This window comes from Gymnoscopelus braueri, assembly GCF_963280865.1.
Source record: "Gymnoscopelus braueri genome assembly, chromosome: 22".
In the NCBI taxonomy this organism is placed as follows: domain Eukaryota; kingdom Metazoa; phylum Chordata; class Actinopteri; order Myctophiformes; family Myctophidae; genus Gymnoscopelus; species Gymnoscopelus braueri.
This window is the reverse complement of record NC_137624.1, coordinates 6,116,874-6,142,025: the sequence shown is the minus strand read 5'-3', so window position 1 is coordinate 6,142,025 and position 25,152 is coordinate 6,116,874. Positions and strand designations below refer to the sequence as shown.

The following is a 25,152-nucleotide window of genomic DNA, read 5'->3' as shown; positions in this document are numbered from 1 at the left end:
AAAATGACTTGTCTTTTAGTTCTACTGGATCTCTTATCCACTAGTCACATTTTAGTCTAGTTTTAATTTGTTGACGAAATTGTCAACATATTTAGTCTTAGTTTTAGACATCATAGCTCAGTTTTTATTTAGTTTTGAGAACAACTGTTTTAGAATGGGATGAAAGTTTGGATTCCTATACCTTGCAGCTGTGTACCAGTTGTTGTTGAGCAGCCGGGTTCTTATTGGTGGAGGCGGCGTGCTGCGCCGCAGCGATGGTCTGAGTGGCTGCTGCTGCCGCCTGCTTCGCTGCATTCTGTTCAACCAATCAACATCCATGTTACCGTGATCAGGTCGTTGGAAGTTTCAAAAATGCTCAGAAACATAGCCGATTCACGCTTGATTTTATCCATTAGACAAAATAATCAATCAATCATATCAATCAATCAATAAAATAGAGAAAATAGCCAATCTAAAGGCTCAGAACGCGGCCTATTATGTTCTGAGCTTGTGGAAATGCTATTTTTGCTCATTTTGTGTGACACCGTTGTTCGAAAAAGTATAAAATACGGGTTAAAGGAGTAGTTCACCGAAAAAAATATTTTCTATCAATTACACACCCCATGAAGCATTGGATTCATGGAGATTTTTTAGTTTTTTGTCACATTCCTAAGCCAATAATTTGATGATAATAATAAAGATGCTAATGTATCCGGTACATAATAATCATATAACTTTTTTTAATGTAAAAAAAAAAAGATTTGAAAAAAGTATTCAATAGAGTAATAGATAATGGATAGTTGCAGCCCTGAGTGAGAGCCATGGTTACAGACACACCTCTAGCTTGTTGACCAGGCGTTTCTTGATGGCGTTCTGTGCAGCAGCGTTGGTGGCCATGCGCAGGCCTTCCGCCGCCTCTCTCAGCTTCTGCTGCTGCTCCTCGCTGTCCGGGTTGGCCGCCGCGCCCTGCAGGAAGCAGTGGTGGAAAAAGTTGTTTTACTTAAGTAAAAGTATCAATACTGCAATGTTGAAGTACTCTGTTATCAAGTAAAAGTTCGGAATTCAAAATGTATAAGTACCAAAAGTAGAAAGTACTCATTATGCAGAATGTCCCATTTCACAAGTTTTCAAATGTATAAAATGTCAAAAAAATATTTTGAAAATAGCAGATCTACAAACTCACAATGCGTCGAGACGCATTGTGAGCTTGTAGATCTGCTATTTTCAAATGGCCGAAATACATATAGTGGGTATGTGTTGTAGTAATAATCAAAATCTACAAAGTAACTTAAGTTTTCAAATAATTGTAGTGGAGTAAAAGTATAATATTTGCCTCTGAGATGTAGTGGAGTAGAAGTAAAAGTACTGAAAACTGGAAATACTCCAAAGTAAAAAAAAATACCTCAAAATTCCACTGGCAGTTAGCATGTTTTTCTTTAAAACACTCTTCGTACCGGGTTTTGTGCAGTTATATGTTGTCAGAATCAGCTTTGTCCATGTATGTACTAAAAGAGGGACTTTGAGATCCGCTTCACCGTACAATGTAAGTCAATGAGACATCATTTGTTTGATGGTGTCTTTATTGCGCTGTTATTCTTCTGTACCTACTGTACTTCTTTGGCCTGTAGTTTATCTGTAACTTTGACTGCTGTGCTGTCTCTGGCACCTGAATTTCCCCTGTGGGATCAATAAATCCATCTACCCACCCATCTACAGCAGTGGTTCTCAACCAGTGGTCCTTGGGGGGGTACCAGGGGGTCCCCAGAAAAATTAGTCACAATAATTTTAATCACTTAACTTTGGCTAGTCAAAAATAGCAGATATACAAGTGTATTGCGCGGCACGAGTGCCGCACTATGAGCTTGTATATCTGCTATTATTATTTTTTCTATCTTGAAAATGTGTGCATATCTTTGAAATATATATATATTTTAAAGCAAATTTTTTACTCAAATGTTTGCTTCTGGGGGTCCCTGGCACAAAACATTTTCAGATGGGGGTCCGCAGCCAAATGTATATCAATTTAGGGGTCCTTGGCATGAAAAAGGTTGAAAACCACTGATCTACTTTATCGACAGTATCTATAGCATGTATCCATCTATCTATCTATCTATCTATCTATCTATCTATAGTATCCATCTATCGAGACACTATTTTTGGATTATCAATTTCGAATCGACTGCGCACAGGATCAATCTATGATCGATATCTTGTTACATCACGACAAGGTTAAATACACAACCAAAACCTCTACCTAAGTGTCCTATTGCTTTAAGTAAGCGTTCGTTTGGTGTCACCTTAGCCGCCTCCACCATCTTGGCGGTGGCGTCGGCCAGCAGCTTGGCGGCAGAGAGCAGCTTGCGCGAGTTCTCCAGGTCAGACTCGCCCTCGGCGTCCATCTTGATGGCGTTGACCAGGTCAGAGGTGGCCTGGGCCAGGATGCGGGCCTGACGCACCATCTCACCTGGAAGGGGGGCGGAAGGGGTTAAATGTGTCTTTGATAACTATCGTCGCCCGTCAGGCGGAAACCTCGTATCTCCATGTTTATAATGAGTATGTTTTTGAATGGCCTACTTGGTCATAAAAGAGTAGTGAAAATTGCAGATCTACAAGCTCACAATGAGACGTGTTGTGAGCTTGAAGATCACCATTATTTGTTTTATAATAGTTAATTAAGGAACAGCTTTGGACATACAGTACAGAACAAGGTTTCCACCCGACAGCAACAATTACAAAAAACAACAACAATATCAATAACTATGGTGAGATTCTTGTACAATGTGTTGGTTTTTGCACAAATAATGAATCTTAATTAAAAGGTGCTGTAAATGACATATGTTTTGTTTTTCTATATCGTGATAGTAATCATTGCTACGGTGTTCAGTTAAACAGAAAATACATTTTCATGTGAGTCACCAATTTTCACCAACCATCAGGAGAGATAACCCATTCATCAACTTCAATGTTATAGTGTTCCAGTTGCAATTGTGTCTGCTCTTTTGTTTGTTTGTTTCATCACTTATCCTGTATCATTTATGAGTTCTCTGTCCTGATTGGATGAAATTGTTATCCAGACCTGAAAATGTATTTTCTGTTTACAAGAGAGCTGGGAAAAAAAAGCACTATATAACAATAATTACTATTAAGATATGGAGCTATTAAAAACGTATTTTAAGGGGGGGGGATAACAAAAAAACAAAAATAACAAAAAAAAAACTAATATTTCTGCGTAAAGTTAATTTTAGAGGTCTTTTTTGGTGACACCTCTGGCAGCTCCGCTAATCAGCTCCGCTAATCTGTCTGCAATATGCACAACAGCCATATTGGGAAGAAATTGGGCCTCTTTCTTACTTCCTTCACAGGTCTTATGAATTATACTAATTAAGGCTCTGTTCCGTTTAGTGAAGCACAGCACAGTGGTTCTCAAAAAAAAAATTATTTTAAGGAAATTTGTGCAAATCATTTAATATATATATTTTTAAAGCAAACATTTTTAACTCAAATCTCTGCTTCTGGGGGTCCCTGGAACAACATATTTTGAGATGGGGGTCCACGGCCAAATACATATCATTTTGGGGGCCCTTGACATGAAAAGGTTTGAGAACCACTGATATTAAATAAGTAAAAAAATAAAAAACACACACTGTTAGGATTTTCTTGACATTTGTAGAATCCCCCAGAAGCAAAGATTTGAGTTAAAGATGTTCACTTTAAAAAATATATGTATTCAAAGATTTGCACACATTTTCAAGATTTTTCAAAAAATTGCAGATCTACAAGCTCATAGTGCGGCACTCGGTGCCACACTATGAGCTTGTATATCTGCTATGTTTGAACAGCCCAAAGAAATCTAAAATGACACTGAAGCGTTCCCGGTCTTAGTGGGTTAACCTACTACCCCCGCGGTCCCCACAGCCATACCGGCGTCTCCCATGGAGCTGAAGATGTTCTCGGTGACGTCCAGGATGCGGTCGGTGGCCTCCCCATGGCGTCCGATCGGCTGCCCTCCGCTGGCGTACTGCTTGATGTGCTGCAGCAGCTCGTTGAGCGCCGTGGTGACGCCGGTGGCGGCGAAGCCCACCTGCTTGAGGAGGGCCTCGTCTGCGGTGGCGCCCTGCGATGAATCGCACGTCAAAATCAACCCCTTTACGTCCAAAATCGCAATTTCACGTACATCATGTACGTCAAATGGCGATTTTAGACATGCTAGGATTGTCACCAACATGACATTTTAGGTAACGATTCATTGTCATTATACGATAATTGAGATTAAGGATTTTAGTGTGTTTTGGCATTGAACATTGTAACATTTGAATAAAAAATGCATTTATGTTTGTCTTGTAGGCTTTCTTTATATATAAAAATTGCACAGGGTAGATGACAAATAACTGAAATATACAAAGATATGACTGACAATGACTAGTAGCAATAATCAACATAAATAGTATACTGCACTATGGCCAATAGGCCAATATGTAATACTTGTATAATGAAATAGCAGATCTACAAGCTTGTACTGTAGATCTGCGATTTACACTATTTTTGAACATGTAGGAAAAGTTACAGATGGACGGAAGCAATTATGACGATTATGCAAAATAATTGTGATATTTCATTGTGAGAAATTGGTTACTAGAACACCAATCATGCGACCATGTATATACAAAAAAAACAGACTGTTATGGTCTCGGGTCTGACCACCGTTTTTTTAGCTTGTAACCTTGTGTTTGCGATTTATTTGATTCTGATTGAGTCTGATTGTATTTTTCTGTATACAGTACGTTACCCGTTTTTGTGTCAGGGACTACAGATGAAAATGTGCATCTCTTGCTAAATCCTGTGTATTTACTTTCTATGTATTGTTCATTAATACAAGCTGTCCCCTCCAAATAAACAAATAAATAAAATGAAAATTGTGGCAGATTACATTATATGTACTAGTTTGTGTCAGACGTACCTGTGAGGCCTCCACACAGCCCTCCACTGACTTGGCTACCAGCTTCCCTGCCTCGATCAGCTGCTCCTGACACACTGGAGAGCTGATGGTGGGGGCTACCACCTACACACACACACACACACACACACGCACGTGCACAACCCACACACACACACAACCATACGCAAGCACACACAAACATGTAGAACATATACGGATCTGTTACAAAAAATTAACCATACAGCTCTTTTACAAAAGATTTAACATACAGGTCAATTACAAAAGGTTGCCTTTTTTCATTTTTTTTACAGATTGCAGCAGTGAAAGAACTACTCTTATCAATACCACAATGTATAAATACTATTACCGTTTCCTGCATTCAAAACGTTAACTTGAGTAAAATTGGCACCAAAACTGCAGTACCAAACATAAAAGTGCTCATTATGCAGAATGGCACACAATATTTTCAGTTGGGGGTCACCGGCCAAATGCATATTAATTTGATATGAAAAATGATTGAGAAATACTGGGTTAACCCATTCAATCCGGGAACGCATCTGTGTCATTTTAGATTTTGGCTATAACCATCATTTTTATACTTTGGATATTCAAAAATGGCAGATCTGCTGCTATTTTTGAAAAATCTCGAACAAAAATCTTTGACTTAAAAAAAAAAAAGAATTAACTCGAATCTTTTCTTCTGGGGGGCCAAAAACATATAATTGTGGGGGTCATTGACACGAAAAAGATCGAGCACCACTGATATAGCAACAATAGTTTTTCAGAAAAATTTAGACTTTTGTTGAGACATTTGGCAGTTAACAAATGTTCGCTTCAAAAAGTATATATATTCAAAGAGTTTTCGCGATTTCTCAAAAATAGCAGATCTACAAGCTCGTAGAGCTTATGAGCTTGTAGATCTGCTATTTTTGAATAGCCAAAGAAATCTTAAAATGACACACAGATGCGTGACCGGATTGAATGGGTCGAGGCCGGGATAGATAGCTGTGTCTTACCCGTGTGCAGGCCACCAGTTGGGAAGTGGACAGGGCACACTGTGTGGCGGCTGCGATGACCCGGTTCTGCTGGGCGGAGTCTTCGGTCTTCTGCGCCACGTTCTTGGCCTTCAGCACCAGCGCCGCCGCGGCGTTAGCCACGGCCTTAGCTAGCTGCATTAGCATGTCCTGTCGAATTGAAAAGAAATTGATTGATTGATTGAAATTTTTATTAGGCAAAAAGAATGTAAAACGTCAGTTACATTTATAATACTTTTGTCTAAAAGGTCTGTCCCAAAAAGTCCTTGCGGACTTGTTTCCGTTGGGGTCCTTGGTATTCATTTCATAGACATATAGTAGCAACCAAACAGTTCAAATATCAACATAAAAATACAGAGAAAAAATAACACTATGTACAAAAAATAGAAAAAAAGCAAAAAGCATGAACAAATAAATATATATATACAAAAAAAGGGGAGGGGGGGTCGTCTGTCTACTGGGAAACTGGTACTACCTCCTCTTTTGGCCTCCAGAAAGATGAGTTTTTAGGGCTGTTTTAAATGAGCCCAGCGAACTGCATTTTTTGAGGGATGGGGTTAGACTATTCCATACCTTGGTGGCCGTGCTATAGAAGGAGAATTTGCCCATGTTTGTTTTATGGGTGGGTGGTACCAGATTGTTGTTTACGCTCCCTCTAGTTTCGTGACTGTGGGTGTCACTAACTTTTTGGAGGTATTTAGACAGATATGCGATTATGCGGGTATAGGGGGCATTTCGGGCAAATCTGCATTTACAATTTTGAAGACCAGTCCCATTTTTAGTTGTTTAACCCCATCTTCCACTCTGAGCCAGCCTAGGCTGGCAAAGTGAGTGGGAGAGAGTTTGTTTTGGTTTGAAGCTTAGTCTTCAGTGACAACAAATGAACCACGTACGCCTCGTTTCATTTGTTGTACGATTGGCGACGCGAGGAACAACCTACTGTAGATAGGTCGTGGTGATATGAAAATAGCACCTCTACGATGCCTCCTCTCCGGTTATGCAATACCAGTTGTACCCAGTGGTGGAAGAAGTACTCATATATTTTACTTAAAAGGTAGGGTAAGTGATATTTTATGGTTAAAAAGGTTAAAGTACTATATTCTGATAGTAATCATTGCTACAGAGCGGTTGTTCGGTCACAGGGGTCTCTCCAGCTCTTTAGTAAACAGAATATAGTACATTTCCAGGTAGGTGACAACGTTTAAACCAATCAGGAGAGAGCACTGAAAATGCATTTTGAGCTGAAGAGACATGGGAGACTCCTTTTACTGAACAAACACTCTCTAGCAAAGAGTACTATCAGAATATAGAGCTATTTAACACTTATTTTAACCAAAGTAAATCACTTTACCCTACCTTTAAGTAAAAGTAGCAATACCACAATACAAAAATACTCTGTTACAAGTAAAAGGCCTGTGTACAAGATGTTACTTGAGCAAAAGTACAAAAGTACTGTCATCAAAATATACTGCGAAATGTGTGTCAGGTAGGAGCTTACAAAGCCTGCGTAAATTGGCGTTGTGAGGAATGTTTAGCAAAAGTTTGTGTTGTTGCGTGACGTCAGAGCAGAGTTCTGCTCAGCCTATAAAGTGCTGTACAGGCTTCTACAGTATGTTCACATATTATATATACACATGACTGTGCCTGCTGCACCTTATGTTCCCAAGACAGATAGAAACAGGCAGAAGAGAGCTTGAGAGACCATGAGGGGGACACATATTTATGAAAACATTGCTCTGACAGCCTTTTTGATTTTGCTGGCGACGGAAATCGTAGGTGTTTGCTACGTCACATCATATCTTTACTTGAACGTCAACAAATGGCTGCTGAATATAATCGCAGCCATTGGCCCGTGGCCAAACTGGGCATTGGCGACCGGAAACAAGTCGAGATTCGCGCGTTTGAACACATCCGCGGGGCCGCAGTACTTCGTGGAGTACCCGCACGACTACCGCTTCATCGTGGACGAGCCGGGGAAATGTCAGGAGCAGGAGCCTTTCGTGGTTCTGATCGTCCCGGTACATCCCAACAACACGGCCGATCGCGACGTCATCCGGAGGACGTGGGGGAGCGAAACCCGGCGGCCCGTGTCGGGCAAAAACGTGAGCCTGTTCTTCCTGCTGGGAATGCCCACGGGAGAGGGGGCGGAGCAGGTCCAACGGCGCGTGCTGGAGGAGAGCGGCGAGCACCGGGACCTGCTGCAGGGCGACTTCCTGGACTCGTACCGCAACCTGACCGTCAAGACCATGGTGATGATGGAGTGGCTGGACTCGCGCTGCGCCGGCGCCTCGTACGCCGTGAAGGTCGACACGGACGTGTTTCTGAACGTGCGCAACCTGGTGGACATGCTGTCGGAGGCTCCCGAGGACAACTACATGACCGGGGCCGTGGTGCGTTGGGCTCGACCCATCAGAGACACGGGCTCTAAATGGTACCTGCCTCGCGACGTTTTCCCCGAGTGGCATTACCCGCCGTTCGCAGTAGGATCGGGTTACGTCTTCTCCTTAGACCTGCCCAGGAAGCTCGTGGAAGCTTCCGGGCACGTCAAGGCCGTTTACATGGAGGACGTGTATGTGGGGTTGTGCATGGAATACCTGGGTATTCCGCTCACCGACCCCCCGAGGCGGTCTCTGTTCCCCGGGTCTGTGCTTTACGGGCTCTGTAGTTACTCCGAGGCAGTGCTCGCCGTGATATGGCCGTCACACCTGGATACCGCCGACCGTATGACTTTGTGGGAAGACTTCAAAAGGCTGGTTCCTTACTGCTCGGTTTCACACAGGTGAACCAAATCTGCTTATTATAATTTCCCCGCAAGATTTTATTTGAAAATAGCCGATCTACAAGCTCACAACGCGTCGCATCGCGACAAGTTGTGAGCTTGTAGATCTGCTATTTTCAAAAGTGCTCATGTGGCCCATAGTCGCTTCTTTTGGGCTGGTTTTCCTAGACTTGGTTGCTTGTTTCTCTCACAGAATCTGGCAACGCTGGTGGTAACCCCAAGTCCCCGAATGTTGATTTCCTTTAACCCATTCAGACCGGGAACGCATCTGTGTGTCATTTTTAGATTCCTTTGGCTATTTTTTTTCTAGTGAAAATGTGTGCAAATCTTTGAATATATATATTTTTTAAAGCGAACATTTGTAACTCAAATCTTATTGCTTCTACAAATGTCTTCTAAAACATTTTTTTTTAAATTATATATATATATAGTGGTTCTTAAACTTTTTCCATGTCAAGGACCACCCAAAATGATATGTATTTGGCCGCGGACCCCCATCTGAAAATATTTTGTTCCAGGATTTGAGTTAAAATGTAGATATATATTCAAAGATTTGTACACATTTTCAAAAGAAATTATAGCAGATATACAAGCTCATAGAGTGGCACCGAGTGGCGCACTATGAGCTTGTATATAAGCTATTTTTTGTATATCTGCAAAAAAAATTATATTTTGAATAGCCCAAAGAAATCTTAAAATGACACAGATGCGTTCCCGGTCTTAAATGGCTTAAAATACCAGCTCCCAGAAAGAAAAGAATAATCGAGTAGCATCGTCTGAACGCCAGCACCCACACATCAAACAGAGTAGTACCGCCTGGATACCAGCGCACACTTATCAAACAGAGTAGTGCACCGCTTACTCCCACTGGGTGTGATTTATTTTTTCCCTTTTTTTCTCCCTTCATGTGGGTGTGTTCCTCTGTGTGGACTTTACTTTCCCTGTGGACCTGACATTTCTTTTTAACCTGTAAAATGCCTTTTTATTGCACCTTATGTCTAATCATGCACATACAGTACCTGCCACAGATTGGCCGCTATGTGGACTGATGTGTCCCTACTTTTTCACCTTATGCTCATGTACTGAATTCACTGTATCTATCTGCTGTTCTTTAAAAAAACAGTTAAAAGAGAACACATCTATATTTATTTTTTTAGCTTCTTAACTGATAGTTTTGTATTCTTATTGCATTTATTCCCATTGATGTAATGTATTTCATATGTTCATCATGCTTCTTTTTTATTTACAATCTGTATGAATGTGTTGCACTGGAGCTGTTGAACAAAACAAATTTCCTTCGGGATTAATAAAGTATATATCCATCTATCCATCTATCTATATATTTTTTTAATGTTCTCTTTGACATGCTTATTTAATGTTTTATTTCTTACTCCCTGCTCTCCCCCGTGACTTTTCTTTTCCCTTTCTGGAAAAAAATCATGATGGAGCTCCATCGTAATTTTACCCATTTTGCGACGTGTATACGCAAAAACTAATTTCACCCACTGTACGTCTGTAAAGCAGTGATGTGGCAATAACGTTGATAGTGCCAAATCCTCCTATAATGCTACAAAGCTCTGTGAGCGAGTCCCCAAAATCTCTTCTACCCGGTTCTCAGTGGCTGGAGCAATTGATCTGCATTTGCACACAGCCATTGACCATTACCATGTGCACGGGACACCGAAGCCCGTTTTTCGCTTTCCCCAAATATCAGCTGTTTATTAGCGTTTTTGTGTTCGCCGGCTCCCGGGTTGCCAAATCATGTGCACGAAACAAGCGCCGGTGTTGCCACATCCGGGAAACAAGCGGACCACTTTGGGTGCTCATATCCCCCAACGGATATGGTCTATGTGTTGTGATTGGTCAAAAAAAAGACAGCTTCCGGGGGAAGTAAATATGACGGATGTCCCGCCCTATAGACACTCTCTGCATTAGGTCGTTATACCAGGCTTTTCTCCTCTGAGGTGAGGAAAAGGGCTGGGAAACTAGGCTCTACTCTTGGCGGCAGACTCACCTGGAAGTGTGGATCGGTGTCGGTCTCGCCGATGTGCGAGAGCAGCTCGCCACTGGCCTGGCCCACGTTCCCTGCAGCCTGCAGCAGAATCTGGCGAGGCTGGAACCCCCCCCAAAAAAACACACAAAAAACACACATCAGAAATATTCTGGAAACCTTGTGTGTCCAAAAGCGTTACTTTTCAATGCATCCAATGTTATTATTTAGTCAAAAGCTCATATAGTATAATGTATTGACGAATGGCAAGACTTGCTTTTGTTTTTTGTATGTTTGTATTTGTTCTGTGTGGACCCCAGGAAGAACAGCAGTTGCCACCACGTGTAACCGTTAATGGAAATCCTAAATAAACTCAACAAAAAATATGTCAACAAGTGCAGTACTACTACATCTACTGCAGGCTAGTGATGCAGGCTAATCTGTGTTTGACATTAGGGATTGTATTGGACTATTTATTTTGATTTCTGTTGCAGGATGACATTGGAAATACAGGTTTCATTACGCTTATATTGTTAGTTGTATTTGTGATTACTTGTATTTGTTTTACTTGGGACTTTGACCAGTTTCAATTTCAAAACCTTTGCATCATGCATGTCACACAAACAGAATCCTTGTGGATAAGACTCTATATGAAAAAACGTGTTATATCAACCAAACGCATCGCATTCTGTTTGTGTGGCATGCATGATGCAAAGGTTTTGAAAGTGAAACTGGTCAAAGTCACTGGCCACCTACTGCACTTGTATTTCTTTTACCAAAATCTAATCAATATAGTTACATTCCACCGCTGTGTGTGTACCTCGGTGTTGGCGGGCTGGGCGGTCTTCAGCATGTCGGACACGGCGCACGCCAGGTTCTTGGCGGCGCCCAGCAGCTGCTGCCCGTTGGCGCCCTCGTCCTCCATGAGCGCGGCGAGCAGCTTCACCCCCTTGGACATCTCCGTCAGGTTGGAGGAGATGGTGGTGACGGCGCAGCCCACCGCCGTGTAGTCCGTCTCTGCCGGGTCGCCTGGAGGACACACACCACGGTTATTATTACATGTGTGTACCTGTCAGGTGTTCTTATGGTTTTTTGAGAGTGTGTGTAACACTCTAAGAAACACCCTGTCCATTTGTGGGATGTGTTTAGACTGAATTGTGGGCGTGCACTTCTGTTCATATATATATATACGGTGGGGGAGCGCTTGGTAAAAGCTCTGCAACGCGTCATGATTGGTTGCCATGTCTGCTTATTGTAAGCGACATTGCCCTTGTTTTTCTGTGAAGGCGCTTGTAAAGACTGGTGGTTGCGGTTTGTCCGCGATGTTATCCGATTAATTCTTGTTTGTTTTTACTTAGGCTTGTTTTCTTGACCACAATGTTAAAAAAAATGTTTTAGATAGTATGTTATTTAAACAGAAGCTAGTTTCATTACCCCGGTATCGTAGAGTTTCAATGTACACATTGTTATTTCGTACATTGTTTAGACTAGTGGTTTCATGTCAAGGACCCTCAAAATGTATTTGGCCGTGGACTCCCATCTCAAAATATTTTGTTCCAGGGACCCCCCAGAAGCAAAGATTTGAGTTTAAAATGTTCGCTTTAAAAAATATATATTCAAACATTTGCACAATTTGTCAAGATTTTTCAAAAATAGCAGATCTACAAAGCTCATAACGCGGCACTCGGTGCCGCGCTATGGGCTTGTAGATCTTCTATTTTTGAATAGCCAAAGTATAAAGAGGGGCCTTGATCCGATTAAGGCCACAGAAACTGTTTGTACCTGCAGTGAGGTTGACCATGGACGCGGTGCCCGCTGTGATGGCGTCCACCTGGGAATGGATCTCATGTTTGGACTCGTCCATCTTGTTCCTGCGCCACGCTTGAGACGCCTGGACATAAGGAGCAAACGGAGAACGAGTTAAAAGGTGCTCCAAGTAATATTTCATTGAATTTTTTTTAATTTATTTATAAAGTATGAGTGTGTCTTACAGCGTCAGTGCCCAGAGGAGGCAGGGCGTCCAGCTCGTCCAGGTTGGCCCAGGCAGCCTGCACCGCCTGCATGCTGCTGTTGATGGTCCCCGTTAACGCCTGCTGGGCCGACGTCTGTGGAGGGTTCACACAATTAGTACAGGGGTTCCACTGTACACAATACGTACAGTACCACCGGTCCGCGAGAAGGCGGCCGGGAATTCCAAGTTTCCCCGGGCCGTGAATCTATAACCTTGCGTCGCCAGGATTTGTCGAAGAGCGGAGAAAAGTTGAGTCGGTCACATGAAGATGCCAAGGATTTGTCAGTGATGTCACTGTGGATTATAAACAGCTTCGTCCGTGCTACTTCCTGATTCGTAACAGTGACATCACTGTTGAATCCTTGCTATCCTTATCTTTGCCTTTGTTTCAACGTGTGTTGACGTGCGCCGTCGCTTCAAGCTGTAGCCAATTTTGTCACGATCGCGCTAATGAAACACTAAACGGGATTATTAATATTTCATGTCAACATTCAAGTACATCTATCAGAAGATGTAACCAAGGTAAAGTAACGCGTCACTCTGCAAGTTTAACTTAATGTATCCATGTATCCACGGTGAATTAATACACATAAAAGCTCTATATACACGTACCAGTGGCGGCATGTGTCCCCTGTGCATCTGCCCGCTGGTGATGTGCTGCTTGGCCTGAGGCATGGAGCCCATCTGGAAGCTCTCGGGGCCGCCGGCCCCCGAGCGCATGATGGCCGGGAGGGCCACGGAGCCCGTCTCCACCCGGCCCACCTTGTTGAACTGCTGCTGCAGCACCGTGGACCTGTGGGGGCGGAGGAGGGCATGACATCACACGTGATGGGGCTTGATTTAAACCCATTAAAGCCGGGAACGCGTCGGTGTCATTTAAGTTTTTTTGGGGAATATTCAAAAATAGCAGATATACAAACTCGTAGCGCGGCTTGGAAAAATCGTGAAAATTGGTGTAAAGCAAACATTTGTAACTCAAATCTTTGCTTCTGGGGGATAGACCCCTTATCAGACAACATCACACTGATAAGAACCAGTATGCGTGCGTAGGCACCAAATGAACCCCACCGCTCATAAGATGCTAATGCTAAAGTGGTCACAGCCTCACGTGTAAAAATGCATCCCATCAAACTTTCAGATGCTGTTTTTCTCCCAGTGTGGAGGGAACGCGCCGAGAATAGCAGACCTCCAAGCTCACAACTGTCGCATTCGCGACGCGGTAGTGAGCTTGTATGTCAGTTATTCTCAGTGCACAATACCGTTGCGCGATGAAGTATATATGTCTCGCTAAGGCGCGCCTCACTAGCCAACACACAAGAGGAGGTTGAATGAACTGAAACCAGCGCACCCCAAAACAACAGGTTTGGGGATCTGTTGGGAATTGATTACATGAAACAGTCACCTGTGCATCCAGCCTCGATGTTGGTAAACAAATAATTGGTCTATACATTTTGGGGGTCCTTGACATGAAAAAAGTTTGAGAACCACTATATTATAGCAACATAAGTTTTTTCAAAAAACTGCTAGGATTTAGAAGAAATGTAGAATCCCCAGAAGCAAAGTTACGTTGAGTTACAAATGTTCGCTTAAAAAAAAGATTTGCACACATTTTCACGATTTTTCAAAAATAGCAGATCTACAAGCTTGCTGCCGCGCTATGAGCTTGTATATCTGCCATTTTTGAATAGCCAAAGAAATCTAACCACCACTATAAATACAAGGTAGAGAGAGAGCAGCGGTTACTTTTTGGGAGACACAGAGTCTTCCAGCATGGTGGACTCCTCATCACCCTCCAGCCCAAAGTGGTCCTTGCTCTTTTTCTGTAGAGAGACAGTATTATAAATTAAAATAGATTAATCATATTGTTATAGATGTAATCTGAATGTATGAGATTTGAATATGTGCAATTAGATTTAGGTATCATATCAGATAAGACCATCTCACCCCCCCCCCCCCCCCTTGATATTTCAGATCTTACCGTCCCAAATCAACAGTGGTGGAAAAATTACTCAAATGTTTTACTTAAGTAAAAGTATCAATAGTGCAATATAGATATACTCTGTTACAAGTGAAAGTCTGGAATTCAAAATTGACTTGAGTAAAAGTACAAAAGTTATTGGTATCCAAATGTACTTAAAGTAATGTACTTAAAGTACCAAATTACAAAAATGTTTGAAAATAGCCGATCTACAAGCTCACAACGCGTCACGATGCGACACGTTGTGAGCTTGTAGATCGGATATTTTCAAATAGCCTACGTATGTATAAAACAGAGCTAAAGTGGTTAATGTATGTTTTATAATGTAATAATTTATATCTGCAAAGTAACTAGTAACTAAAGTTTTCAAATAATTGTAGTGGAGTAAAAGTACAATATTCACATCTGAGATGTAGTGGAGTAGAAGTAAAAGTATTGGAAACACTCCAGTAAAGTAAGTACCTCAACATTGTACTGAAGTACAGTACTTGAGTAAATGTACTTACAGTAGTTACTTTAGACCACTGCTTGTAGCCTGTCACTTTGTAGCTGCTAATGTTGAACACAGTATTATTCAGTATTTATCTGACGTAGTAGACTAGACTGGAATCTCCACCAGTTACCTTTTTGAGAATAATGTCGATGTATCCAGCTATCAGCTGGGCTATCTGCTCCCCCTCAGTGGTCTGAACAGAGTAATAGCCGTCCTGGTAGTCACCAAAGTCCTAATGAACACACCAAAGCATTAATTAGCAGATGAGACATTGCAAACAAGAGCAAAAGGCATGCTCACTCGGTCCACATGGGGGCGGTGAATACTCAAGCAGGTTGCCTTGTGTGAACTGTCTTTTTTATTTTTGTTATCCCACATATGTTTGCGTCGCTCTTATCTTATTAACACATTGCATGCCAGTCGCGTAGATCTACGCGAACCTATTTAAAGCCGCAGCGTGCCAGTCGCGTAGATCTACGCGAACCGCCGATTCCCATGTTAAGTGCCCCAGGTGCACTTTCCGAATTTTTTTGATCCATTTCCGTTTCCGGTTTCCGGTCGGAAACGGAATTATTCGGGTTCCGTTTTTTTCGATCGTATCCGCTTCCTGTCTGGGATCCTGTTTAAAACTCGATTTTCTCTGGTTGTTGTTTTTCTCCTCGCTGATCACTGTTTACCGTTGATCGGCTGTAGCTTCAAGATGGCGGCACGGATTTGGAAACGGTTTTCGCTGGCCGTTTCTCACGGATCCGCTGTGTGTTTAGAACCAAATGAACGCGCACTTTTAACTTATTTAGCGAGGTCTGTGGCGACATGAAAAAAACTAAAAAACAACAATAAAACGCTGGCACTGGTGAGTACATTATGAGATTAAACTCTGGCATGGAATGTGTTAAAGTCATAACTTTTTAGTCTTTTTGCTACAAAAACACTACAAAGACTACTGGGTCCTTGGTCTGTTTGAACAATGACTCCCGCAATTAAACAAAAATAATTGTGTAAATCAAAATGTTTACACAAAATGACTAACAATTCTCTATACGTCAATAATGATTAGCTGGAGTAGCATTTCCCATGGCGACGCTAAAGTAAAGCAGCAAAAGGAATCTTTGCTGTACCCAAACTAATTTATATTAATTCCACATTATATTAACTGTTGACCCGGTCGCCACTAGAGGTCAGCAATGCATTAAATATGCCACTAGTGTCATCAGTGAGTCCAGTCAGTGAGCAGAACTTAAGGCATAATCATTTTGTCATAATTCTTCAAATTTGAACTGTTTGACAATGATCGGCCCATACTGTAAATATAGTATACAGGACAGCATTCTTATGTTTTTTTTTTTTTTTGTTTAGTTTTTTTCCCTCAAACTAACACCCCACAATTAAGTGTCTCATTTGTCCTGAGATTGTTAATAACTATATACTGTACGTATAATTGTTGTAACGTCCAGTTTGTTCTGGCCAGCTGCCTCAAGTTGAGGTCGAGGTGGCGTCAACTGCCAGGTAAGTATTATTTAATAAACATGATCAGCCCAGTTGTTATCAACTTCATGAGAAAGTGGCTGTGCAGGTTTCAGGGGCGGTCCCCAGATAAAAGATTCATTGTCAGGAACCAAATGGACCTCTGTTCACTCAAATCAGCACAGGGAAGCTGTCTGAACCCCACGCAGGCACACAACACCATCACACCTTTCAGCCATCCTATCTTCCGAAGTATAGGAGTCAGGGACAACGAAGTTTGAAGTGGTTTTGAGAAGTTTGAAGTGGCTGAAGTGTGTTTTTATATGAACCACTTCAACCCTAGCATCCCTTTTCTGAGGGGAACATTGGCTGAATATACCAGATCGACAAGCTCACAATGCTTTTTTTTGGCTATATAACCATTATTTTAGAGTTTGGGCTATTCCAAAAATAGCAGATCTACAGGCTCATAGCGCGGCAGAGCTTGTAGATCTGCTATTTTTGGAATAGCCAAAAATTACACATGCGTTTCCGGTCTTAACACATTCCCTGACAATCACATAGATCTGCGTCAATGCAAATACAACCGTTCACCGCCAATCACGTAAATCTACGTTTAAAAAAAAAATATATATATATATATATTATATATATATTTTCTTATTTTTATTCCTCGTTTTTCACAAAGAACGAGGAGATAACGCGATCCAAAGAGTTACTGCTCCATTCACTTCCTGGTCAATCTGGGAACCCATCGTCAAATAAAAAGGAAAAACGGCACCCCCAGCGTTTTTCACTTTTGCATTTGACTCTGGGGGGAGTCATTAAATAGGCCGGCGATGACTGGAAACCGGTGTTTGGTCGCTGCCCTCAGCCCTCCACTTCCGGTGGTACGCCTATGTTTTCGTTCCCACTAACAATATTTCTCCACGGAACACTAACACCATTTCTCCCAAAGAACATGGATTGTTTTGGTTATAAGCCCACTTGTTTCTATGATGAAAGAGCAAGTTAAAATGTTACTAACTTTCCGTGGTTTTTTTCGGCTCCGAGGACGCCATTGTTAAATGAGTTTGGGTTTGTTTCCAGTGGGAAGCGAACGCACAGACGTAAATCCCGGCAACTACATTTGATTGGGTAAAGCGCGGCCTGCTTCCTGATCTGAGGGTACGGCCCACTTGTAGGCCAACGCTCACACGTTCTGAACGGGGCTCCCGACAGATTCAGTAGCGCAGCTCTGAATCTGTTATTATTTCCTGGTTAAAGTATTTGGGAGATATTCTGTATCTCCGCTCCTGTGTTTTACAGGTGCATAGTACCTGGCGGTGAATGTGTTAATGGGTTGAAAGAGTAATGGACCCACCAGGGTGAAGCTCTTGGGCGAGGCGGCCCAGCGCTTGATGTTGGTGAGGTTCCACTCCTGCACGACCTCCTTGGTCTTCTCCTCCACGCGCATCACGCTCTCCTTGGTGATGCCCAGCAGACGCGGCACCAGCTTGTTCTTGCCCTTCATCTTCTCCTACAAAGGGGGCGACAATCGAGGGACGCGTTGACACTCTTGAAAACTCGGGATATTGCAGAGACCGGCTATTTTCGCCGCACGACAGAGTAGAAATTAGGCTTTGGTTTCAAGGGCAGTTGTATCTTAGAACGGTTTAAATGTAAGGTCATTATAGGATAAAAGGAGTAGTTCACCCCGAAAATTACTTATATTCTATCAATTACACACCCCATGAAGCATTGAATTCATGGATTATTTTTAGTTTTTGTCGCATTCCTGAGACAATAATTTGATTACCGGCACAAAGCTGCTAATGTATCCAGTAGGAGACACAAAGGAGACTCTTTGTGTCTCCTACCGGAACCGCTGCCGGTCATCAAATTATTGGCTTAGGAATGTGACAAAAACTAAAATATATCCATGAATTCAAGTCTCCATGGGGTGACTAATCGACTAATCGGTGAACTATCCCTTTAAAGGAACATTTTAGAACGCATCATTTGAAGTCATTATGCGGACATTTACATATTTTCCACCGTGTCAATGTTTAGGTTCAAAATCAGCAAAGTGTCCCATTAACAAAAACTAAACTAAAACCCAACTTAGAATTATTTTTTCTAGAATTCTTAACAAGAAATTATGTTAAGTCTTCTGTCTATTGTGTACTAGCCAATAGAAAATAATCTAGAGAAAATGTAGTTTTAGTGTTTGTCAAATTGGCCAAATTTGTCAACACAAAATACCCCGTCATATCTGAAACTAATATAAACCAAGGCAAAACTCAACACATGGGCCCGATCCCGCTGGCCTTGCAGTCCGGGCACCTATAGGCTCATAAGTAGCCTGACAGCTCACCGCGGGTTCGAGTCACGCTCCCGATGGTCCACTACAGACTATAAATAAAGGCAGAAAAATACCCCAAAACTCTGTGGGATACGAAGCGCTGTTATTATGCCAAATTCATGCTCCATCGCCGCACGAAAATAGCCGATCTACAAGCTCACAGCACCGTGCATCTGTAGATCGGTTTTCGTGGTGTGGCGCCATTGAGAGTATGAACCAGGGCTTTACCTTGACGAGGAAGAAGGACACTCCGTATGTTTTGAGAGAGCGGGCCAGTTTGACGTAGGCCACCTTGGCCTCGATCTCCGTCATGTTCTGGTAATTCTTGTGCGACTACACGGGACGAGAGACAACACAATTAATGCACAATCGTACATACACAGAATATCAGAGCTGGCATTGAAGTCGGGATGTATCAACCGTGTCACATCGTAACTCTCCACTTCCTAGAGCGCTAATTACTGTGTGTCTGCTGCTAAGTAACGTTGAACCAATCAATGAAGAGTAACGGTGGGGAGGATTCTGTTTACAGCCTAGATTTATTCAATGTGTGGTTGTTCTACAGTCAGTGGTGGAAAAAGTACTCACATATATTACTTGAGTAAAAGTATCAATACGGCATTGTAAAAGTACTCTGTTACAAGTAAAAGTCCAGAATTTAAAATGAACTTACTCATTATGCAGAATGTCCCATTTCAAGTTTTCAACTGTTGAAAATAGCCAATCTACAAGCTCACAATGCGTTGCGATGAGACGCATTGTGAGCTTGTAGGTCGGCTATTTTCAAATGGCTGAAATGTATATAGGGCTGAAGTGGTTACTGTATGTGTTTTAATAATAATCTAAAGCTACAAAGTAACTAGTAAAAAAAAAAAGGTTTTCAAATAATTGTAGTGGGGTAAAAGTACAATATGTGCCTCTGAGATGTAGTGGAGTAGAAGTAAAAGTATTGGAAATTGGAAATACTCCAGTAAAGTAAAAGTACCTAAACATGGTCCTTAAGTACAGTACTTGAGTACATGTACTTCGTTACTTTACACCACTGAGTATAATAATAATAATAATAATAATGCGAGATAGACAGTTCTTACCTGGAAGATCCTCTTCTCTCCTTTAATTTTGATGTATTCTTTGGGGAGGAACTCTTTCATACTGCAGAGGTGAATATAAGGGAAGTACAATTAATCTCCAAATGTGCAAGATCAAATATGAAAAAAACCCTGACCTATCCTTTAAATAAATCAAAATAAATGTGGTCAACACATTGGCAATCAACATGCTAATTTAATCATTTAGCCTACCCTGCAAACACATTGTTTTTTTTTATTTATACAAAGACAGAACACCATATTAGGGATATTTAGATATCAAAAGGTGGAAACCTTGTATGTCCAAAACTGTTACTTTTCAGGAAATGGATAAAAGAACCGGTGTTCGAATGGATCCAACGTAGTTATTTAGTCATAACTAAGCTCTTGTTAAATACTGTTAAATAAAACCCCCACATACACTAAACCACTTTCAAAAACATTCAAGATAGAGAAAATATCAGATCTACAAGCTCAGATCGGCTATTTTCACTACCTCTTGCATGACGAAGTAAGGGACATGAAAACGTAAAACATGAACCCATTAAGACCGGGAAAGAATCTGTGTCATTTTTAGATTTCTTTGGCACAGAGTGCCGCGATATGGGCTTGTAGATCTGCTATTTTTTTTTAAATGGTGAACATTTTTGCAAGTCTTTGAATATATATATATATTCTTTTTTAAAGCGAACATTTGTAACTCAAATCTTTGCTTCTGGGGGTCCCGGAAACAAAATATTTTGTTTTGTTCCAGGGACCCCCGGGAGCATATTGGAGTTAAAAATGTTCACTTTAAAAATAATTATATATATTATTCAAAGATTTGCACAAATTGTCAAGATCTTACGAAAATAGCCAAAGAAATCCAAAAATGACACACCGATGTGTCATAATGGGTTAAAATATGGCGATATGAGGTTTCTGCCCGAACAGGTGATGTACAGTACTCACTCTAGGAATCCAGGTTTGTGTTTGTTCTCGTCGTGGTCCCCGAACTGGATCTGACACTGGTAGCCAGCGAAGTCGCACGCTTTTTCAAAGGAGACCGGGTGCGATCCATTTAGAATGTCATCGCGGGCCTGCACACACACACACACACACACACACACACACACACACAGAGTATTATTCCATAATTCCATTCCAGTGAAATCTACTTTTCACTATGCGATATCCTCCGACTTAAAAATAAAAATACATACCATATGCGATGACTTTGTGCTGTAATTTATCTTATTTTATGACTGAATAAAGAAGGCGCTGGAGCAACTGGGCTGATTTGAGCCTTTTTTATTTTTCACAGGGTGCAAAGCACAGAAAAAAACGACAACGTTTCAATTACGTCTTCGTCAGGTCATAATTTTTCTTATTTTATCTCATATTTTTCACTCTACTGGAGGAATCATGTAGTAGGGGGGAAAAAGCAGAACGTTTTGACGAAAGTAACTACTTTGACATTGCATGGAGTAGGAGGATTGGTTGAGTTGTACCTGAACGTAGAGTAAGTTGAGCTGGACAGGGTCTCTGGAATCAACGTTCTGGTCCGAGTAGAAGAATTTTCTCCTGAGTAGAAGCATCTCCGTTTCCTCCACGCCCTGTTCCCTCAACGTTCTGCCGTGATCCAGCCAGTTCACTGGATATACATTCAAAAAACTTTATTAGCACACTCTGTTCTCTGCCATGATTTAAAGCAGGGGTTTTCAACTGATTGTGAATCAGGGACCACCACCCTGACTAAGAACCAACCTGGAGACCACTGTTGTGTTGGGTGGGGATATGGACTAAGATTAGTGCTTTGGTAACACTTGCTATGCATCCCATGTCTGCATCCCACTGTTTCTCAACCAATAGTCCACAGACTAACGGTCCATGGCATAATTAGGCCTGCAGGTGGTCCATGGGAAAATGTTTTAACATGTAAATAGAATACATGTAAAAAAGAATAAAATACCTTTGTAAAAATGTATTAAAATAATATTGAATAAGTCCATCAAATGTAAGAAAATATTAATGTATTGAATTAATAGGCGTGGTGTGGGTGAAAAAGCTTGCAATTAAATAATGACTGTTAAGGGCTTGATTCGTTGCACGATACTATGTGCAACAAACTACTGTATATCAAGCCCAGGCATTATTTAACTGAAATATGTGAGAGTTCCAGAGCTTTAAAAAAATGGTTGAGACCCACTGATCTATTCCTACCCCACAGCTACCCTTATAACATTCTCTTACTTTATCCAACCTTCCACTAAACTCACGTTTTGTAATCATGTATGAGTGAGCAGACACATGGGATTATATGGGCACTTTTCCTAATAATGATGACTCAATCGGGCGTGTAGCAACTCATAATGTAATAACTCCCAGACACTTCCTTAAGATTTTCTGTGGAATTTCTTGACCTCCGACTTCCCAGTTAACTGACAACATTGACGCGTCATCACCAGATCCTTATTGCACTGTTCCATGGAAGAGAATATTCACTTTCACTTTCTACATTACTAAATGCATGGTCAGGGACCAAATGCAATACCTTCACAGACCACCAGTGGTCCACGGACCACCTATTGAAAAACCGCTGATTTAACCCATTAAGACCTGGAACGCATCTGTGTCACTTTAGATTTCCTTGGCTATACAAAAATAGCAGATATACAAGCTCATAGCGCGGCACCGAGTGCCGCGCTATGAGCTTGTAGATCTGCTATTTTAGAAAAATCGTGATTTTTTTTTTTTTATATATTTTTTCAAAAAACTGTTTGGATTTAGAAAACATTTTTAGAATCGGTCTTAATGGGTTAAAGGATACGAATCATCATGACAATCTAAATATATTGTGAAATGGAATGGAGACACAGGACATAGTTTTGTAGCATGTTAATTCTTACAGATCTGAACTCTGAGTCGCAAAGTTGTGATAAACATCCTAAAGAGTTCTGACGTGTGACATCGCAGGGTGCAAGGAAAATGACAACAAAAGAAACAGCAATGCCCGTGTTTTGCGATGTTATTCAGAGGTGGAAATGAGCATCTGTCTGTGCTACAGAGATGGAGAAATATAGTAGTGGTGGAAAAAGTACTACATTTTTTTACTCAAGTAAAAGTATCAATACCGCAATGTAGAAGTTACAAGTAAAAGTCCGGTAATCAAAATGTACTTGAGTAAAAGTACACAAGTATTGGTATCAAAATGTGCTTAAAAGTACAAAAGTATATTTTATAGTTGTTTATACTCTGATGTGTTTATCATGTTGTAAAAAAATCCAATAAAAAAGTATAAAAAAAATAAGTACAAAAGTAGAAAGTACAAATTTTTCAGAATGTCCCATTTCACAAGTTTTCAAATGTATAAAAATCCTTTGAAAATAGCAGATCTACAAGCTCACAATGTATCGCATTGTGAGCTTGTATATTGGCTATTTTCAAATGGCCGAAATGTATTTAGGGCTGAAGGGGTTAATGTATGTTTTGTAATAATAATCGAAATCTGCAAAGTAACTAGTAACTAAAGTTTTCAAATAATTGTAGTGGAGTAAAAGTACAATATTTGCCTCTGAGATGTAGTGGAGTAGACATAGTGAAAATTGGAAATACTCCAATAAAGCAAAAATACCTCAAAATTGAAATGACGTCCAGTGCTTGAGTAAATGTAACACCACTGAAACATAGTGTATCTTACGCTCGTCGTCTGTGTGCAGCTTCTGTTTGAGTTTCTCCATCTTCTTGTCGTCTCGTAGGAGGGTCTTGTCCCTCTTCAGCGTCCCCATCGTCTCTTCCTTCTTCTCCTCGCCGATGTCTCGCACCAGAGAGTACTCGTCATAGTTTGTGATGCCTGCCAGAGAAAAGAAAAACAAATCAGCTTCCAATTCCCTTTACTTAACTTATCTGTAGTCCCCCAGGGCTCTATACTAGGTCTGCTGGTATGTCCCTCTACACGGTGGTCCGTGGACCATTGGTGGTCCTTGGAAGGTACTGCATGTGGTCCCTGACCGTGCATTCAGGTCAATGGTCTTTTGAGTAAAGTACCATTTAGTTTAGTCATATTTTAGTCATCAGAAATGTTTTAGTTTTAGTCATAGTCTTTTGAATAAAATACCATTTAGTTTTAGGCATTATTTTAGTTATCTGAATTTTTTTAGTTTTAGTCTAGTTCAAGGTTCAAGGTTGTACTTTATTGTTACATCTTGTGTACAGGTACATAAGAGTAAAACCTATTTTGGTTTGGCTTCCTTCAGACAATGCAGAAGCATATACAGTAACAACAATAGAATAACACAAACATAAAAAGATTTAAAGAAAAGTGAGCGCAAAGTTTTAGTTGACTAAATATCTACAGTGCATTTAGTCGACTAAAATGTATTTTTGGCAGGCTGTGATGGCGACATAATACCTGAGCTGCATGCCGAAAATTGTCGATCTACAAGCTCACAACGCTTCGGAGCTACTTTCGGAGCGTGACACCGTCACCGACTGTACGCACAACCAAGCATAAAATGACTTAGTTCTACTGGATCTCTTCTCCACTAGTCCCTCCCTAACGTTTTTCTCTAGTTTTTATTTTTATTTGTTGACAAAACTGTCAATATATGTAGTCATAGTTGTCATCATCATAATTCATTTAGTCTGTGAAAGAAAGTAGTTGAAAAACGTTCGTTGTAGTTTGAGTCGATGAAATTAACCCATTAAGAACTGGATCGCATCTGTGTCATTTTTAGATTTCTTTGGCTATTCAAAAATAGCAGATATACAAGCTTATAGCCCGGCACAGAGTGCCACGCTATGAGCTTCTAGATCTGCAATTTTTTTGAAAAATCGTTGTTTTTTTGTGCAAATCTTTGATTTTTTTTGCAAATCTTTGAATATAAATGCATACATATTTTTTAAGTGAACATTTTTAAACCCAATATTTCCTTCTGGGGGTCCCTGGAACAAAATATTTTGAGATGGGGGGTCCACGGTCAAATACATATAATTTTGGGGGTCCTTGACAATTACGAAAAAGTCTGAGAACCACTGATATAGAAACATAGGCTTTTTGGAAAACTGTTTTAGAAGA

The 25,152-nt window shown here is 41.0% G+C and overlaps 2 protein-coding genes across 3 annotated transcripts in view; one reads left to right on the top strand and one right to left on the bottom strand.

Annotated features, from left to right (window-relative positions):
• tln1 (talin 1) overlaps nt 1–25,152 on the bottom strand; it is a 116,894-nt gene that overhangs the window by 53,227 nt on the left and 38,515 nt on the right. For both annotated transcript variants that reach the window (XM_080420458.1, XM_080420457.1), the window contains exons 6-24: nt 23,776–23,928; nt 21,587–21,729; nt 21,048–21,175; nt 20,100–20,160; nt 19,237–19,341; nt 18,028–18,183; nt 15,331–15,432; nt 14,473–14,549; nt 13,342–13,522; nt 12,710–12,823; nt 12,501–12,609; nt 11,539–11,747; nt 10,743–10,841; nt 5,932–6,099; nt 4,937–5,038; nt 3,901–4,093; nt 2,277–2,443; nt 817–945; nt 182–295 (exon numbers count right to left, since the gene is read on the bottom strand). In XM_080420458.1, the coding sequence (XP_080276584.1) occupies nt 182–295; nt 817–945; nt 2,277–2,443; nt 3,901–4,093; nt 4,937–5,038; nt 5,932–6,099; nt 10,743–10,841; nt 11,539–11,747; nt 12,501–12,609; nt 12,710–12,823; nt 13,342–13,522; nt 14,473–14,549; nt 15,331–15,432; nt 18,028–18,183; nt 19,237–19,341; nt 20,100–20,160; nt 21,048–21,175; nt 21,587–21,729; nt 23,776–23,928 (2,510 nt within the window). The remainder of the gene's footprint in view (nt 1–181; nt 296–816; nt 946–2,276; nt 2,444–3,900; nt 4,094–4,936; nt 5,039–5,931; nt 6,100–10,742; nt 10,842–11,538; nt 11,748–12,500; nt 12,610–12,709; nt 12,824–13,341; nt 13,523–14,472; nt 14,550–15,330; nt 15,433–18,027; nt 18,184–19,236; nt 19,342–20,099; nt 20,161–21,047; nt 21,176–21,586; nt 21,730–23,775; nt 23,929–25,152) is intronic.
• Nucleotides 7,653–8,732, top strand: LOC308078193 (beta-1,3-galactosyltransferase 1-like; the record flags this gene model as incomplete). Its single annotated transcript, XM_080419316.1, has 1 exon — nt 7,653–8,732. The coding sequence occupies one exon, from the start codon at nt 7,653–7,655 to the stop codon at nt 8,730–8,732; it is 1,080 nt and encodes a 359-aa protein (XP_080275442.1).